Source organism: Oncorhynchus mykiss, chromosome 9 (genome assembly GCF_057628025.1).
Source record: "Oncorhynchus mykiss isolate SJ-2025 chromosome 9, ASM5762802v1, whole genome shotgun sequence".
NCBI lineage: Eukaryota > Metazoa > Chordata > Actinopteri > Salmoniformes > Salmonidae > Oncorhynchus > Oncorhynchus mykiss.
The window spans coordinates 15,357,525-15,377,028 of record NC_143030.1 but is presented as its reverse complement, the minus strand read 5'-3'; the positions used below and the strand labels follow the sequence as shown (position 1 = coordinate 15,377,028).

Here is a 19,504-nt window from a genome sequence, read left to right as displayed (position 1 = left end):
TGATACTCTCTAAGTCAAATAGCCTGTAAGTCCCCACAACTGCATAGGGCTATGGTGTGAAGTATTTTAATATTATGTGATTTATAATGACAGTATTATCCTTTTTGTGTGTTTTTAGATCTGGGCATATATGTATCAAACGTCTCATATGCTGATTTAGGATCTGTTTTGACTATTAGATCACAATGAATAAGGTTACATGAACAGGAAAGACCTGATCCTAGATCAACACTCCTATTCTGAGATGCTTGATACATACTGGCCACTGGTTGTTCTAGACTCTGTTTATCAGAAGAATATGTCCTCCTGTTCCAGGTAGAGAAACCATGCAGCAGCAACCCCAATGAGTTACTCCTCTACCCGGCTAAGGAATCAACACAAACACAGACCCCATCCCCTGTACCTACCAGAGTCCAATACCCCACCTCCACCGCCTTCACCCCATCCATGGACATCAAGCCCCAGTCAAAGTCCCCTACCACCCCCTCTACCACTACCATGAGCCCCCTCCCACTCACCCCCCCCTCGTCCTCCCCTCGTCCTCCAGCCTCCCCCTCCACCCTCTCTCCCGACCTCAGACAAAAACTGGGAGAGCTTCTCGTCAAATACAGCAATGGTCTATGGGCCCACGGCTTACCCAAACTCTACTTGGACACGTACAAAACCAAACTCCCCGAGCACGTCCTGGAGAATCTCTCGCTGCTCTCCGACTTCTGCACCATCGAATACCCCATGCCGGACAACCCCAAACGGGCCATTCTATACAAGAGGACCAGGGAGGACAACCACAACAGGAGGGAGTCAGTGGAGGAGCGCAGGGCCAGAGAGGAGGTGGGGAGGAGGCTCAGTACCCAGACTGTACCTCCTCTTCTCATCCCCCGAGAGGAGTACCCCTCTGTGTTGGTGGGGGAGGCTGCTAATACCAACGGAGTCATACTCCGGTAAGAACCAGTGGGATGGGCATGGGAGTCGTTTGGTTGTGGTGCAGTAACAATATGCCCTCAGTGCCGTTTAACTAAGCCTTACCTGGATGAATAGAAAGAAATGAAAGATTCTCCTCTCGCTCTCTTCTTACCCCCCTCAAATCAAATTATATTTGTCTTATGTGCCAAATACAATAGGTGTAGACCTTCCCGTGAAATACTTCCTTACCCTCCCCTCTCTCTCTCTCTCTGTGTATCCTCCATCCAGGTACATAGGAGAGGGTTACTCCCAGGCACAGGAGGCTCTAGAGGACAAGATGAGAGAATTCTACTGTTGCCAGGACAACAACACCCGTACTCGTGACAAGAAAAGGGATACACCCCTGGCCTCCCTAACCTCGGGTCAGCTGGCTGCCGTCAGGACTGAGGAGGATGAGGAGATACTACGAGCACAAGTCACAGAGGTCATGGCCGACAAGGTCAAGGTGAGTTCAAAGGTCAATTGGTTGAAACTTCGAAATGAATAAAGATACAATGATTTCTATATCGTAGGGTGTATGGTGCCATGTTAATGGTTGAAGGATAGGAGGAGGGTTTAGGGTTTAGGGTTTGACATTTTAGAAAATGAATCACTTCTCTCCACTTTTTTTTTTCACTGTTTTCTGCGAATCTGTAGGTTTACTATGTGGATCACGGGTTTTCAGAAGTCATCAGCAAGGCCAAAGTTTTTGAGCTGCATGAGAAGTTTTTCAACCTGCCTTTCCAGGCCACCAAGTGTCAATTGGCTGGTGAGTTTTGATCACAATCTTAGACAGTGAATTATATATATATATATATATATTTTTTTTTAATCACAAAGTTGCAGAAGGCTTGTTGATTTTTATACAATAGTGTTACAGTCAGATGTTTGGATTCAGTTTCTTCTTCTTAATGAAGTGGCTGTCTGTCCGTCTGTTTTCCTACCTAGGTCTGGAGCCTTTCTGCCAGGAGCCTGCTGTCCTGAAGAAGTTTGAGTCCATGGCCAGCGGCAAGATACTATTGGCTGAGATCCTAGAGAGAGGGCAGACCCCATTGGTGGTCCTGTATGACACGTCGCAGGATGATGATGTCAACATCAACGCTGCATGTATCAAAGCCCTGCAGGACAAGACTCTGGCCAGCCCCCTACAGGTGGGTAACTGTCATAGGAGGGGAGATTGCCTGTACCACTGTCAGTGGGTCGAAGACGTTCTGGAGCGTCTTTCATCACTACTGTATTAATCCCTGTTTTTCAGTCCATATTATTTGAATCTGAGTGGAATGGGATCATGTCTAACCCATCCATGGTTCTCTCTCTCTCCCTGTAGGTGAACAGTGCCTATATGAACGTGGCTGTGAGAAGTGTGTGTTCAGACGGGACCTTCTACTGCCAGCTCCCGTCTCGAGGTCTGGCCAAACTCACTGAGATCCTGGAGAAGGCTGAGGCATACTTCTACTCACAGGTGACTGTGTGTGTGTGTGTGTGTGTGTGTGTGTGTGTGTGTGTGTGTGTGTGTGACTGTGTGTGTGACTGTGTGTGTGACTGTGTGTGTGACTGTGTGTGTGACTGTGTGTGTGACTGTGTGTGCGTGCATGTGCATGCCCAAGCGCTTGTGTGTGCCTGTGTGTGTGAGAGCTTCTGTCTGTCGTCCTCTGAAGAGGCTGCTGAGAGCCAGACACAGTTGAGATTAAGGAACATAATCCGGGGTTAAGACACAGGCTATTTAGTTTATCTCATCACATGACACTGGAACTGACTGTCATTGACCCAGTGGCAACATAGTACCTACCGTAGTCCCCTACCGTAGTCCCCAGTTATCATTCACTAAGACAGTGTTCAGGTTTGTTCAGATGCACAAAATACAGACTCTCTCTCTCGCTCTCTCTCTCTCTAATATATATATACCAGGCTACATAATATTGTATATACAGTGTATACAGACCCCTTGACTTTTTCCACATGTTGTTACGTTACAGCCTTATTCTAAAATTGGTTAAATTGTTGTTGTTTTTCCCCGTCATCAATCTACATATGATATATTAACTTTGACCTGAGGTGTTCTGCTTCAACAGTCTGAGTCAACGTAGATCTCATGTTTGTTTTTTTGCCAGTGTCTGTCTCACGTTGATGACATTATCCTGTCCTATACTGATAACATAATCTCCTCTGCGTGGCAGGGGACGTCAGAGTTCCTGGTGTCCAGACCGTTCTGTGGGAAAGGCTGTCTGGCGCGCTACAAAGGCAAATGGTCTCGCGTGGAGGTGAGATGAATTCTGTTGCCTATACAGTCAATATTTTGGGCAGGGATAGATACTGCATGTCCCAGCTACAGTTCTGCCTTAAGGTCATACCATCTAGCTTCAGTTTGACCCACAATGAAGAGGTGGAGCAGAAGGTAACTTACCTGGACAGAAGTTAACTAGCTCAATTCTACACCAAATATTGTAAAAAATGTATACAGATGGAGGATCTTAGTTTGACCAGTATTGTCACGGCAAAATAATCCTGCAGCAACAGGATTTGAACGTTTAGTCCATAATGTTGCTTGGTCTGTGGTTAGCTGGCCAAAATTAAGCAACATGAAAAGTGCAATACTTTTAAAATAACTGTGTGTTAGTGTGGGTTTTCAGTGAATATATATATAAATCATCCAGCTCCTGCAGTGCAGAAGAATTCTCAGCAACATAAGAGTGATCAAATTAAGATCCCACATCTGTAGCACACAATGCTAGCACATCCTAGACAACCAGGTCATATGTTATGTTCTCACACTTTCCCTGTACTCTTTCACCCTCTCTCATTCCCCTGTTTCTCCTATAGATCACTAACCTCCATGGTAGTCGTGTATTGGACATCCTCTTCATAGACCTGGGGGTGCAGGCCTCAGTGGAGGTGATTGAGCTGAGGGAAGTCCCACCTCCTTTCCTATGGGACCTGATTGCCATCCCACCACAGGTCAGAACATGGATGGAGAGATGGTGTGTGTGTGGGAGGGGGAGGGGGGGGGGGGGTGTCTGTGTATAGGTAATGTAGTCTGACCTGCTAGGCGGTGAAGTGTTGTCTGGGTAATGTAGTCTGACATGCCGTAGTCTCTCTAGGCGGTGAAGTGTTGTCTGGGTAATGTAGTCTGACGTGCCGTAGTCTCTCTAGGCGGTGAAGTGTTGTCTGGGTAATGAAGTCTGACGTGCCGTAGTCTCTAGGCGGTGAAGTGTTGTCTGGGTAATGAGGTTTGACGTGCCGTAGTCTCTAGGCGGTGAAGTGTTGTCTGGGTAATGTAGTCTGACGTGCCGTAGTCTCTCTAGGCGGTGAAGTGTTGTCTGGGTAATGAAGTCTGACGTGCCGTAGTCTCTAGGCGGTGAAGTGTTGTCTGGGTAATGTAGTCTGACGTGCCGTAGTCTCTCTAGGCGGTGAAGTGTTGTCTGGCTGACCTGACTGTGAGTGGTGTGGGCTCCTGGACTCCAGACGCTGTTCAGTGGTTCCGAGACGCTGTGCTCAACTCCACAGACTGCAGTGTGAAGGTAATGTATTACACCTCTTTTTTTTCAGTGTGATTGAGTTCTATGCCAAGTCTAGTCATCTGTTTTGTGAGTGTGTGATACATTCTCAGAATGGATATTGGAAGTTATCAACGCATACTATAGACTCACACTGAGATACAAATGCATACACATACTCCTGTATATGTGACCATCGTAAACTTAAAGCGGAATTCTTCTTAACAGTGATAGATTTTGTATTACTGTTTTATATCTTTACTGTTTTACAGAGCATTTGCACAGTTTTCAGACCCTTTGACTTTTTCCACATTTTGTTACATTGCAGCCTTATTCTAAAGTTGATGATATAGTTGTTTTTCCTCATCAATCTACTCACAATACCCCATAATGACATCACAATACCCCATAATGACATCACAATACCCCATAATGACAAAGCAAAAACAAGTTTTTAGACATTTTTGCACATTTATGAAACATTAAAAAATATATATATATATTTACATAACTATTTAGACCCTTTACTTAGTACATTGTTGAAGCACCTTTGGCAGTGTCTTAGCCTCGAGTCTTCTTGGTTATGACTCTACAAGATTGGTACACCTTTATTTGGGGAGTTTCTTCCATTTGTCTTTGCAGATCCTATCAAGCTCTATCAGGTTGGATGGGGAACATCGCTGCACAGCTATTTTCAGGTCTCTCCAGAGATGTTCGATCAGGTTCGAGTCCGGGCTCTGGCTGAGTCACTCAAGGACATTCGGAGACTTGTCCCGAAGCCACTCCTGTGTTGTCTTTGCTGTGTGCTTAGGGTCGTTGTCCTGTTGGAAGGTGAACCTTTGCCCCAGTCTGAGGTCCTGAGCACTCTGAAGCAGGTTTTGATCAATGATCTCTCTCTGCCAAGTTTCCTCCAGACGTGACTCTTGGCATTCAGACTACAGAATTCAATCTTGGTTTCATCAGACCAGAGAATCTTGTTTCTCATGGTCTGAGAGTCCTTTAGGTGCCTTTTGGCCAACTCCAAGCGGGCTGTCATGTGCCTTTTACTGAGGAATGGCTTCCGTCTGGCAGCTCTATCATAAAGGCCTGATTAGTGGAATGCTGCAGAGATGGTTGTCCTTCTGGAAGATTCTCCCATCACCACAGAGGAACTCTGTAGCTCTGTCAGAGTGACCATCGGGTTCTCAGTTTGGCCAGCTCTCGGAAGAGTCTTGGGGGTTCCAAACTTCTTCCATTTTAAAGATGAGGAGGCCACAGTGTTCTTGGGGACCTTCAAAGCTGCAGTAATGTTTTAGCACCCTTCCCTAGATCTGTGCCTCGACACAATCCTGTCTCGGACAATTCCTTTAACCTCATGGCTTGGTTTTTGCTCTGACGTGAACTGTGGGACCTTATATAGACAGGTGTGTGCCGTTTCAAATCATGTCCAATCAATTGAATTTACCCCAGGTGGACTCCAATCAAGTTGTTGAAACATCTCATAGCAAAGGGTCTGAATACTTATTTAAATAAGGTATTTCTGTTTTTTGTCATTGTGCGGTATTGTGTGTAGATTGCTGAATAACAAAATAAATATTTAATCCAGGAGAGCATGGATAAATCCTGGATGAAGGAAAAGTACTGAAGTACATCTTAGTGGAAGGGAGGGGGTGAGGGCTCAGGGTAGAAATGGACACTCCACTGTATTGAATGTGTGTATTCAGCTGTTACATCTTTGCTGAGTAAACATTGGAAACGTCACTCTGAGATTGGACTGTTTTGTATGATAAATATGTTTGTGTATTGAAATATTGGGCTTCTTATCCACTCCCCGACCTCTCTCCACAGATCGACAAGCTGGATGAGACCAAGCGCAGTGTAGCCCATGTCTACCTGTTCCCGGACAAGAACTTCCAGGACCCCGCGAGGAGTCTCAACCGCCAAATGGCTGCTTCGGATCTCTTCAAACACAGAGGGGACCACTGGTAGGGCTGGGAGTCCATTTCAACAAGCCAGTTCCTGAATCCTACACAGTGTGGAATCTCCTGCCGTTGTGCGAACTCCGCTTTCTTGAGTGGTTGGGGTTAGGAAAAATACACTTTTGAGTGGCTCTTTGACAATTGACAATAGTATATATTTCATCTTCTCTTATCACAGCCCTTCCAAGACCTCCACTTGTACCTCCACTGCCACCCTCACCTCTACCCCCAAGACCTCCACTTGTACCTCCACTGCCACCCTCACCTCTACCCCCAAGACCTCCACTTGTACCTCCACTGCCACCCTCACCTCTACCCCCAAGACCTCCACTTGTACCTCCACAGCCACCCTCACCTCTACCCCCAAGACCTCCACTTGTACCTCCACTGCCACCCTCACCTCTACCCCCAAGACCTCCACTTGTACCTCCACTGCCACCCTCACCTCTACCCCCAAGACCTCCACTTGTACCTCCACTGCCACCCTCACCTCTACCCCCAAGACCTCCACAACCACCACCACAGCCAGCTCCAACGGGACCAAGTCCCAGCTGAGACGTGCCCGCTTGGAACCAAGGCCGACAGGCGGTACAAGCACATCTCCGGGGACTCCCCCACCTCCCTCATCCACCACACCTATCAAGCTACCTCTGCTGCTGGAACTACCACCTGCAGGTCAGTACCATACAGTGCACTCGGAAAGTATTCAGACCCCTTGACTTTTTCCACAATTTGTTACGTTACAGCATTATTTTAAAATAGATTAAAAACAATTTACCAATTTACACACAATACCCCATAATGACAAAGCAAAAACAGTTTTTTGGAATATTTTTTCAAATAAAAAACAGAAATTCCTTGTTTACATAAGTATTCAGACCCTTTGGTATTTGTATTGAAACTGAGCGTCCATCATTCTTAAATGGAAGAAGTTTGGAACCACCAAGACTTTCTAGAGCTGGCCTTATGGCCAAAATGAGCAGTTGGGGGAGAAGGGCCTTGGTCAGGAACCCGATGATCACCCTGATAGAGCTCCAGAGTTCCTCTGTGGATATGGTAGAATCTTCCAGAAGGACAACCATCTCTGCAGCACTCCACCAATCAGGCCTTTATAGTAGAGTGGCCAGACGAAGCCACTCTTTAGTAAAAGGCAGCCCGTTTGGAGTTTGCCAAAAGGCACTTAAAGACTCAGACTATGAGAAACAAGATTCTCTGGTCTGATGAAACCAAGATTGAAGTATTTTTGGCCTGAATGCCAAGCATCACGTCTGGAGAAAACCTGGCACCATCCCTACGTTGAAGCATGGTGGTGGCAGCATCATGATGTGGGGATGTTTTTCAGTGGCAGGGATTGGGAGACGTGTCAGGTGTGAGGAAAAGATGAATGGAGCAAAGTACAGAGAGATCCTTGATGAAAACGTGCTCTAGAGCGCTCACCTTCCAACAGGGTTCACCTTTCAACAGGACAACGACCCTAAGCACACAGCCAAGACAACACAGGAGTAGCTTCAAGACAAGTCTCTGAATGTCCTTGAGTGGCCCAGCCAGAGCTCGGACTTGAACCCGATCGAACATCTCTAGAGAGACCTGAAAATAGCTGTGCAACTAACTAGACCTTACCGTGAAATGCTTACTTACAAGCCCTTAACCAACAATGCAGTTCAAGAAATAGAGTTAATTAAGAAAATATTTACTAAATTAACTAAAATAACACAATAAAATGACATAACAATGACAAGGTTATATACAGGTGGTACCGGTACAGAGTAAATGTGCGGGGGTGCAGGTTCGTCAAGGTAATTAGTCGAGGTGACTTTGCATAGATAACAGCGAGTAGCAGCAGTGTAAAAACAAAGGTCAGGATGCTCTTGATTGTGCAGCTGTCGAACTTCTGAGCACCCATGCCAAATCTTTTCAGTCTCCTAAGGGGGAATAGGCGTTGTCGTGCCCTCTTCACGACTTTCTTGGTGTGTTTGGACCATGATAGTTTGTTGCTGATGTGGACACCAAGGAACTTGAAGCTCTCAACCTGCTTCACTACAACCCAGTCGATGAGAATGGGGTTCTGTTTGGCTCGCTTTTTCCCATATTCCACGATCAGCTCTTTGTCTTACTCACATTGAGGGAGAGGTTGTTGTCCTGGCACCACACTGCCATGTCTCTGACCTCCTCCCTATAGGCTGTCTCATCGTTGTCGGTGATCAGGCCTGACACTGTTGTGTCGTCAGCAAACTTAATAATTGTGTTGGAGTCGTACTTGACCATGCAGTCATGAGTGAACAGTGAGTACAGGAGAGGACTGAGCATGCACCCTTAATGGGCCCCGGTGTTAAGGATCAGTGTGGCAGATGTGTTGTTGCCTACCCTTAACACCTGGGGGTGGCCCATCAGGTCGTCCAGGATACAGTTTCAGAGGGAGGTGTTTAGTCCCAGGGTCCCAGAGTGATGAGCTTTGTGGGCACTATGGTGTTGAACGCTGAGCTGTAGTCAATTAACAGCATTCTCACATAGGTGTTCGTTTTGTCCAGGTGGGAAAGAGCAGTGCGGAGTGGGATTGAGATTACGTCACCTGTGGATCTGTTGGGGCAGTATGCGAATTGGAGTGGGTCTAGGGTTTCCGGGATGATGGTATTGATGTGAGCCATGACCAGCCTTTCAAAACACTTCATAGCTACTGACGTGAGTGCTTACGGGGCGGTAGTCATTTAGGCAGGTTACCTTCGGATTCACCACAGGGACTATGGTGGTCTGCTTAAAATATGTGGGTATTACAGACTTGGTCAGGGAGAGATTGAAAATGTCAGTGAAGACACTTGCCAGATGGTCCACGCGTGCTCTGAGTACATGCCCTGGTAATCTGTCTGGCTTTGCCTGTTAGATGGTTCGTCTGAGGAAATAGCGGGACTTCTTATAGAGCATCCAGATTAGTGTCACGCTCCTTGAAAGCGGCAGGATCTAGCCTTTATTTCGGTGCAGATGTTGCCTGTAATCCATTGCTTCTGGTTGAGATATGTAAGATATGCACTTATTGATGAAGCCGGTGACTGAGGTGGTGTACTCCTCCTGGAGAGTAGCATCCGCGTCATCTTACCACTTCCGTATTGAGCGTGTCACTGGTACTTCCTGCTTTAGTTTTTGCTTGTAAGCAGGAATCAGGAGGATAGAGTTATGGTCAGATTTGCCAAATGGATGGTGAGGGAGAGCTTTGTAAGTGTCTCTGTGTGTGGTGTCTTGAATTTTTTTCCCTCTGGTTGCACATGTGACATGCTGATAGAAATGAGATAAAACAGATTTATTTGTCTCTATTAAAGTCCCCGGCCACTAGGTGCGCTGCTTCTGGATGAGCATTTTCTTGTTTGATTATGGCCTTATAAAGTTGGTTGAGTGTGGTCTTAGTGCCAGCATCGGTCTGTGGTGGTAAATGGACGGCTACGAATAATATAGATATTGTGTTCTACAGCTTACAGCCGAGCAATACCTCGATACTTCTTTAATATTATACATTGTGCACCAGCAGTTATTGTCAAATAGACACACACCCCGCCCCGGTCTTACCAGACGTAGCTGCTCTGTCCTGCCGATACACGGAAAACCCAGCCAGCTCTATATTATCCACGTCGTCGTTCAGCCACGACTCGGTGACACACAAAATATCAGTTTTTAATGTCCCGTTGGTAGGATAGTCTCGACCGTAGATCTTTGAGTTTGTTTTCCAGTGATTGCACGTTAGCCAATAGAACCGATGGCAGTGGTGATTTACTCACTCGCCTACAGATCCTAACAAGGCGTCCCGACATTCTCCCTCTGTATCTCCGCCTTTTCTTCACGCGGACTGGTCTCCGGAAAGCAGTATATCCTTCCTGTCCCACTCATTAAAGAAAAAATCTTTGTCCAGTTCGAGGTGAGTCATCGCTGTTCTGATGTCCAGAAGCTCTTTTCGGTCTTAAGAGACAGTAGCAGCAACTTAATGTATAAAATAAGTTACAAACAATGTGAGGGGTAACAAAGAAAATAGCACAGTTGGTTAGGAGCCCATAAAACGGCAGCCACCCCTCCGGCGCCATTATTATTATTATTATTATTATTACATAGTTTCCCTACTGTTCACATATACAGCGAGTTCCCAAATTATTGGCACCCTTGATAAAGATGAGCAAAAAAAAAAGGTTGCCAATAATTTGGGATCTGACTGTATCTACAAATGCATTGTTTTATACAATATTTTAACATTTGATCAGTTACCTGACCAAGTTTTCCTGACCAAGATGCCCAATATTTAATCATGTTGCTAGGATGCCAAAGTCAATTCTAGTGTTCTATATGTAATTATATGGTCCAAACTCTCTCTAAATCGGTCTCTGCTGCAGGTCATAACATGGATATCTATGTGTCGGTGGCGTGTCATCCGGGCCACTTCGTAGTGCAACCTTGGAGAGATATGTACAAGCTGGTGGTTCTGATGGAAGAGATGATCCTGTACTATAATAAAACAGAGGAGAAGCCTCTCAAAGGGGAGAAGAACCAGATATATGCTGCCAAAGTAGAGAACAAGTAAGTATGTTGGTAGTGGATGGGAGCAGTGGGGGGGGGGGGGGGGGGTTAATGTTTCTTGGGAGTGTGTTGGGCCACTGTAGCCCAGGAGTGTGTATGAGGGATTTGGGTAGGTCTTCTAGTAAGATCTGTCTGACTGCATTCATTAACAGTGTACTAAATTGGGCACCCAGGCTACGGATTAACTTGAATTAACAACCTCTTGATTGATTTAACTTGATTAATTGACATCTCTGTGCCCTCCCAGTTGGCACCGTGTGCTGGTGAAGGGGGTGTTGACCAACGGTCTGGTGTCGGTCTATGAACTGGACTATGGTAAACATGAGCTGGTCAGCGGCACACAGCTCCGCCCCCTCATACAGGAGTTCCGACTGCTACCATTCCAGGGCATCACCGCACAACTCGCAGGTAACTAAGGAGAGTTGCCCCAGGCAACCATATAGCGTAGACTTCGGAATGCACCCAGACTGCAAAAGAATCAGAAACAAGTGGTTCTTCTGATCTGCACATTTTGGAAAAAAAGTTATGTCCCTTATATGCCTGTGTTGTTGTGAACAAATACCTCTGGAATGTGTCACATGGTCCTTGAGCTTGTTAATGTCTAGATTAGTCCATTAATTATGAACATACAGATTGTTTGAGTAGGGAGTCCTCTGGTGGCCAGGATAGCAAATGAACTGAGAAATGACTTCAGTGTTAGTCATGAGTTTAGAGCAGGGGTGACACATACGGGCCAGATCCGGAAGGGGGAACTGTTTTTGGTGGACGGGGGAACTAATTTAAATGGATTAAAACCACATTTAAACTGTGTAGAAAGGACAATGGACTTACATTTAAACCACTTACATTTTATACCTCTCTAATTATCACTGAAATTAAACCTAGACTGTCAGGGAGCATAGAAAATCCCCAAAATGATTAATAGAGGACTATCTTTTTTGCTAATTATGACCACGAGGAAATTTTCAGTGTAGCCCTCCGGACCTTGTTGAAGATCGAATTCTGCCCCTGGGACAAAATTAGTTTGACACCTCTGGTTTAAACGATATATGTGATATAAATGTTTTACTTTACTTTTTTTTCCCATTTCATGAAATTAAAATTTTTACTTGCCTATTTCTCATACAGAAGTCAGAGGATAGTTTTTTTCGTATGAAGCTTGTTGATTGGCTAACATTTCTTCTCCACCAATAGGAGTGAAGCTGAGGCAGTGGTCAGAGGAGGCTTCCATCTTGTTTCGGAACCATGTGGAGAAGAAGCCGCTGGTGGCCCAGCTGGAGGCCGTACAGGATGCGCATCACCCCTGGGACAGGAAGTTGACCGTCTTCCTGGTTGACACCTCGCAGGAGGAGAAGGACGTCTGGGTTCACGACATCATGGCCGAGTTCGCTGACGAACTCACCAAAGAAGTGTAGTTAGATCAACCCTGTGCACAACAGTGCATCTAGAGTGCTGGTTATGGCAGGAACAACTAGGTAGGTCTATTCAAAACAAATGTAAAAAAATATATATAATAAAGTATAAACATTTGTTTTGGATATCTACGTGTAGTTGGATGCTGGACTTTTCTACGGATGTTGCTATGAGAAAGCAGAACTGTTGCCGTTACAATGGGAGACAGTTGGAAGGAGAGGAGACTTGGACATGTTGTGCTTGAGAGTGGGGGGAAACACACTCGCTCACAGTATAGAATGGCATTCTGATCAAAAGCTCAATAATATCACCATCGTGCCGACTTCCCTAAAAGCTTTGCCACACAGAGGGGTTGTCATAATCTGTTGAATGTCTAGCCTTTGATATGGGATGGGTTTCCTGACACCTTCGCTCATATTGTACTTTTGTTTTCTTGACTCAATAAATATGTATGTGATACATAAGCTGCATTAACAATCAAAGCACAAGAAGTATTTACAGTGCATTCAAACTATTCAGACCCCTTGACTTTTTCCACATTTTGTTACATTACAACCTTATTCTAAAATGGATTAAATATATATTTTTTTCTCATCAATTTTCACACAATACCCGATAATGACAAAGCGGAAACAGCTTTTTATTTAAAAAAAAACAGCACTCAACCAATCAGGCCTTTATGGTTGGGTGGCCAGATGGAAGGCACTCCTCAGTAAAAGGCACATGACAGCCCACTTGGAGTTTACCAAAAGGCACCTAAAGGACTCTCACACTATGAGAAACAAGATTCTCTGGTCTGATGAAACCAAGATTGAACTCTTTTTGGCCTGAATGGCAAGCATCACGTCTGGAGAAAACCTGGCACCATCCCTAAGGTGAAACGTGGCAGCATCATGCTGTGGGGATGTTTTTCAGCAGCAGGGGCTGAGAATCTAGTCAGGGTTGAGGGAAAGATGAACGGAGCAAAGTACAGAGAGATCCTTGATGACAATGACCCTAAGCACGCAACCAAGACAAAGCAGGAGTGGCTTTGGGACAAGTCTCTGAATGTCCTTGATTGGCCCAGCCAGAGCCCGGACTTAAACCTGATCGAACATCTCTGGAGTGATCTGAAAATAGCTGTGCAGCGATGCTCCCCATCCAACCTGACCGAGCTTGAGAGGAATGGGAAAAACTCCCCATACAGGTGTGTCAAGCTTGTAGCGTCATACCCAAGGAGACTTGAGGCTGTAATCACTGCTGACGGTGCTTAAACAAAGTACTGAGTAAAAGGTCTGAATAGTTATGTAAATGTGATATTTCAGTTTTGTATTTTTTATAAATGTGCAAACATTTCTAAACCTGTTTTTGCTTTACACATTATAATATATAATGACAGACTGATAAGGGGGGGAAACTAAGGCTGTAGTGTAACAAAATGTGGAAAAAGTCAAGGTGTCTGATTACTTTCCAAATGCACTGTAACTCAACTTATCAAAGACTGTTAATTAAGACAGTTACAGTATGAAGGCCTTTACCGAGACCTGTACACTTCAGGCTGACGTCATGAAGGTTTACAAAACATACTTAAAGGGATAGTTCAGCCAATCTTTTGGTCCATAGACTGCTTTGAAGGTAAAAATCGCTGAACTGTCTCTCTAAAAATCATTGTTTCTAGTCAGTTGATGATGCAAAGAAGCCATTGTTATTTCTATTTCCCGCTCATGTGACTTAGATCGGTCGGGAAAAAAATTAAAGTGGGTTTTCATTTATTTATTTTTCAAGTGTTGAATTTGTGCCAGACGACAAGACTTTCTGCAGATATCCTTAGGGGCCAAGGGTTTTTTCTGGCCATGTGAACTGAGAAAAACTCTAGTTTGTTACAATATTAGGCTAGTACTGCACGATATATTGGACATTTTGCTGAACTGTTGAATTACCGTTGGGAGTGATGGTTTGGCTGGAGTTTAGCTGAGAACAGAATATCTACTTGGCGTTAAGGGGTAATTCAGCCATTTTTACATATTTAGATATTTTTTCCTAACTTTGAAATCAGTCAACAAAACACTTTGGTTTTGTTAAAATACACTGCTTTCATGGGGAGGAAACAAAAATATGTAAAATCGCTGAACTATCCCTTTAAAGCGTATTGGTTTTATTTTCGTTGACATTTAGACTGGAGGTTGACTGCATACAGTATGTAAAACGTTTTAGAAATAATGTTAAATGGTCAACTTTGCCAAGTTGTTTGCAGAAGTTAAGTTCATACCGAGACAGAAAGAAAACGTAACTTTTTTGTTGTTGTCTGTAGTTGTCACTCATAATGAAATTCAAATTCTTTATTCAAATAGCAATATGGTAACTTATCTACATGTCATATCACATCAGTGTCAATAAATAGATAAATAACCCAAATACATTAAAGAGGATGGGGGGCAGGAGAGGTTGGGAGGAACAGAGGATGGGGAGCAGGATAGGTTGGGAGGAACAGAGGATGGGGGCAGAAGAGGTTGGGAGGAACAGAGGATGGGGAGCAGGATAGGTTGGGAGGAACAGAGGATGGGGGGCAGAAGAGGTTGGGAGGAACAGAGGATGGGGAGCAGGATAGGTTGGGAGGAACAGAGGATGGGGGGCAGAAGAGGTTGGGAGGAACAGAGGATGGGGAGCAGGATAGGTTGGGAGGAACAGAGGATGGGGGCAGAAGAGGTTGGGAGGAACAGAGGATGGGGGGCAGGAGAGGTTGGGAGGAACAGAGGATGGGGAGCAGGATAGGTTGGGAGGAACAGAGGATGGGGAGCAGGAATGGAGAGAAGAGAAGAGAGGATGGGGAGGAGTACATCTCATCCTTAGATCTGATATACACATTACATCATTAGGCATGGATATGATGATATATGATGTAGCATACATACTGACACAAACACGTGTAGTTTATTATTTTAAAAGGCCAATCGATCATTAGAAAACCCTTTTGCAATTATGTTGGCACAGCTGAAAACTGCTGTTCTCATCTTTAAACTAGTTGAGTATCTGGAGCGTTAGCATTTGTGGGTTTGATTACAGGCTCAAAATGGCCAGAAACAAATAACTTTATTTTGAAACTTGTCAGTCTATTCCTGTTCTGAGAAATGAAGGCTATTTCATGTGAGAAATTGCCAAGAAACTGAAGATCTCGTACAACGCTGTGTACTAATCCCTTCACAGAACAGCGCAAACTGACTCTAACCAGAATGAAAAGAGTGGGAGGCCACGGTGCACAACTGAGCATGAGGAGAAGTACATTAGTGTCTAGTTTGAGAAACAGACACCTCAAGTCCTCAACTGGCAGCTTCATTAAATAGTACCCGTAAAACACCATTTCTCAGAACAAGAATAGACTGACGAGTTTCAGATGAAAGTTATTGTTTCTGGCCATTCTGTGCCTGTAATTGAACCCACAAATGCTGACGCTCCAGATACTCAACTAGTCTAAAGAAGGCCCATTGTATTGCTTCTTTAATCAGAACAACAGTTTTCAGCTGTGCTAACATAATTACAAAAGGTTTTTCTAATGATCAATTAGCCTTTTAAAATGATAAACTTGGGTTAGCTAACACAATGTGCCATTGGAACACAGGAGTGATGGTTGCTGATAATGGGCCTCTGTACGCCTATGTAGATATTCCATTAAAAATCAGCTGTTTCCAACTACAATAGTCATTTACAACATCAACAATGTCTACACTGTATTTCTGATCAATTTCATGTTATTTTAATGGACAAAAAAATGGCTTTTCTTTCAAAAACAAGACCATTTCTAAGTGACCCCAAACTTTTAAACGGTAGTACATGTGTAGTAGTACACACAGATGCACACATACAATGTTATCTCGTCTTAGTCTAACAAGATTCATTAAAACGATATAGCGTCCTCTCAGGTCTTCCAGCGCTTATCGAATGGACAGAATCATGACGAACTCTGGGAGGCAAGAGAGGGGAAATTAGAAAGGCCACAACATGTTTGGCCACCACTGCGTTAGAGAATTGTGTGTGTGTGTACCAGTCAAAGGTTTGGACACACCTACTCATTCCAGGGATTTTCTTTATTTTTACTATTTTATACATTCTGGAATAATAGTGAAGACATCAAAACTAGGAAATAACACACATCGAATCATGTAGTAACCAAAAAAAAGTATTAAACAAATCAACATGGAATTGTGGAATTTCTTTCCTTCTTAATGCGTTTGAGCCAATCAGCTGTGTTGTGACAAGGTAAGGGGGTGGTATACAGAAGTTAGCCCTGTTTGGTAAAAGTCCATATTATGGCAAGAACAGCTCAAATAAGCAAAGAGAAATGACTGACCTTCATGTCTCCATCATTACTTTAAGACATGAAGGTCAGTCAATCCAGACAATTTCTTCAAGTGCAGTCGTAAAAACCATCAAGCTCTATAATGAAACTGGCTCTCATGAGGACCACCACAGGAAAGGAAGACCCAGACTTACCTCTGCTGCAGAGGATAAGTTCATTAGTTACCAGCCTCAGAAATTGCAGCCCAAATAAATGCTTCACAGAGTTCAAGTAACAGACACATTTCAACAACAACTGTTCAGAGGAGACTGTGTGAATCAGATCTTCATAGTCGAATTGCGGCAAAGAAACCACTACTAAAGGACACAAATAAGAAGAAGACTTGCTTGGGCCAAGAAACACGAGCAATGGACATTAGACAGGTGGAAATCTGTCCTTTGGTCTGATGAGTCCAAATTTTAGATTTTTGGTTCCAACCGCCATGTCTTTGTGAGACGCAGAGAAGGTGAACGGATGATCTCCGCATGTGTGGTTCCCACCATGAAGCAAGGAGGAGGAGGAGGTCTGAGGGTGTGGGGGTGCTTTGCTGGTGACCCTGTCTGTGATGTATTTACATTTCAAGGCACACTTAACCAATATGGCTACCGCAGCATTCTGCAGCTATATCCCATCCGGTTTGCGCTTTGTGGGACTATCATTTGTTTTTCAACAGGACAATGACGCAACACACCTCCAGGCTGTGTAAGGGCTATTTGACCAATAAGGAGAGTGATGGAGTGCTGCATCAGATGACCTGGCATCCACAATCACTCGGCCTCAACCCAAATGAGATGGTTTGGGATGAGTTGGACCGCAGAGTGAAGGAAAATCAGCCAACCTGTGCTCAGCAGACTGTTGGAAAAGCATCCCAGGTGAAGCTGGTTGAGAGAATGCCAAGAGTGACATTCAAGGCAAAGGGTGGCTACTTTAAAGAATCTAAAATCTAAAATATATTTGGATTTATTTAACACTTTTTGGTTACTACATGATTCCATATTTTTGATGTCTTCACTATTATTCTACAATGTAGAAAATAGTAAAAATAAAGAAAAACCCTTGAATGAGTAGGTGTATCCAAACTTTTGACTGGAACTGTAAGTGATCGTACACGTCTGTGTGTGTGCACAATTATCTCCTCACCGTCAAAGTCGACGCTTCCATCTCCATTGATGTCAATCTCCTTGAGGATATCTTCCAGCTCTCCTTTCTTCAGTTTCTCCCCCAGAAAACACTTCACCGCTTCCTTCATCTCATCCTGACTGATTTTCCCATCACAGTCTTGGTCAAACTGAGAGGAGAGGTGAGGAGGGGAGAGGGGTGAGGCGAGGAGAGGTGAGAGGAGAGGCGAGGAGGGGTGAGAGGAGGAGTGAGGAGAGGTGAGGAGGAATGAGGAGAAGTGAGGGGAGAGGTGAGGAGAGGATGTTGAGGACGAGAGGATGGGGGTGATTAAGTAAACAGGTGAGTTAATATTGGTTGAGGGCTGAATCTGAATTTGAGGAAGAGTAGGTCAGCTCAATCATGCAAGGATGTAAACGCTGGAGGATGAACTTTTGAGTTATAATGCCGGTGTTTTTATTTGTAGTGTCATTTGGTTCCAATCTCAATCTCTTACCTGAGAGAAGGCTGATCTGAGCTCCTTCAGCCCCAGCATGTCAACAGTCTCCCCCATTATCCTGGGACCCATTAGCTCACAGAAGTCATCAAAATCCATCAGACCACCCACTGCAGAGAAACATACCAATCAACAATCAGGACACAGATAGGGACTGGACCAACACACCAATCAACAGTCATGTCAGTCATGTCACTACATTGACACGAGTCTGTATCTGTTCTCCTCTCTGTCTTTCTCTCTGTCTTTCTCCATCTCTCTTTCTCCCTCTTCAGCAGTCATATCACACAATCCTCATCTTGATCTCCAGCAGAACTATAACGGGTCTGTAACAGGTTAGAACAGGTTATAACAGGTCTGTTACAGGTTATAACAGGTCTGTTACAGGTCTATAACAGGTTATAACAGGTCTGTTACAGGTTATAACAGGTCTGTTACAGGTTATAACAGGTCTGTAACAGATTTATAATAGGTCTGTTACAGGTTATAACAGGTCTGTAACAGATTTATAACAGGTCTGTTACAGGTTATAACAGGTCTGTAACAGATTTATAACAGGTCTCTTACAGGTTATAACAGGTCTGTAACAGATTTATAACAGGTCTGTAACAGATTTATAACAGGTCTGTTACAGGTTATAACAGGTCTGTAACAGATTTATAACAGGTCTGTTACAGGTTATAACAGGTCTGTAACAGATTTATAACAGGTCTGTAACAGATTTATAACAGGTCTATAACAGGTTTTGACAGGTCTGTAACATGTTATAACATATCTGTAACAGGTCTGTAACAGGTTATAGCAGGTCTGTAACAGGCCTATAACAGGTTTGTAACAGGTCTATAACTGGTCTGTAACTGGTCTGTAACAGGTTAAAACATGTCTATAACAGGTCTGTAATGGGTCTATAACAGGTTTGTAACAGGTCTATAACTGGTCTGTAACTGGTCTGTAACAGGTTATAACAGGTCTGTATGTAACAGGTTAAAACAAGTCTGTAACAGGTTAAAACAGGTCTGTAACAGGTTAAAACAGGTCTATAACAGGTCTGTAACAGGTTACAACAGATCTGTAACGGGTCTGTAACAGGTTATAACAGATCTGTAACAGGTCTGTAACAGGTTATAACAGGTCTATAACATCTTATAGCAGGTCTGTAACAGGTTACAACAGATCTGTAACAGGTCTGTAACAGGTTATAACAGATCTGTAACAGGTCTGT

The 19,504-nt window shown here is 44.1% G+C and overlaps 2 protein-coding genes across 6 annotated transcripts in view; one reads left to right on the top strand and one right to left on the bottom strand.

The window, feature by feature from the left end:
• The window catches only part of LOC110531484 (tudor domain-containing protein 7B), a 44,764-nt gene extending 30,012 nt beyond the window's left edge, over positions 1–14,752 (top strand). For 2 of the 4 annotated variants that reach the window (XM_090183540.1, XM_036987361.2), the window contains exons 7-19: positions 316–941; positions 1,192–1,408; positions 1,600–1,711; positions 1,891–2,093; positions 2,270–2,404; positions 3,120–3,203; positions 3,763–3,897; positions 4,347–4,460; positions 6,264–6,400; positions 6,573–7,069; positions 10,762–10,945; positions 11,193–11,353; positions 12,140–14,752. In XM_090183540.1, the coding sequence (XP_090039666.1) occupies positions 316–941; positions 1,192–1,408; positions 1,600–1,711; positions 1,891–2,093; positions 2,270–2,404; positions 3,120–3,203; positions 3,763–3,897; positions 4,347–4,460; positions 6,264–6,400; positions 6,573–7,069; positions 10,762–10,945; positions 11,193–11,353; positions 12,140–12,360 (2,826 nt within the window). In that variant the 3' untranslated portion in view covers positions 12,361–14,752. Of the gene's footprint in view, positions 1–315; positions 942–1,191; positions 1,409–1,599; positions 1,712–1,890; positions 2,094–2,269; positions 2,405–3,119; positions 3,204–3,762; positions 3,898–3,988; positions 4,081–4,337; positions 4,461–6,263; positions 6,401–6,572; positions 7,070–10,761; positions 10,946–11,192; positions 11,354–12,139 lie in introns of those variants that run through there. The other 2 variants (XR_016483101.1, XM_090183541.1) reach the window with 2 other exon arrangements.
• LOC110531483 (calcium-binding protein 2) overlaps positions 14,662–19,504 on the bottom strand; it is a 10,941-nt gene continuing 6,098 nt past the window's right edge. For both annotated transcript variants that reach the window (XM_021614689.3, XM_090183542.1), the window contains 3 exons: positions 18,283–18,392; positions 17,811–17,958; positions 14,662–16,295 (listed from right to left, as the gene is read on the bottom strand). In XM_021614689.3, the coding sequence (XP_021470364.1) occupies positions 16,267–16,295; positions 17,811–17,958; positions 18,283–18,392 (287 nt within the window). In that variant the 3' untranslated portion in view covers positions 14,662–16,266. The remainder of the gene's footprint in view (positions 16,296–17,810; positions 17,959–18,282; positions 18,393–19,504) is intronic.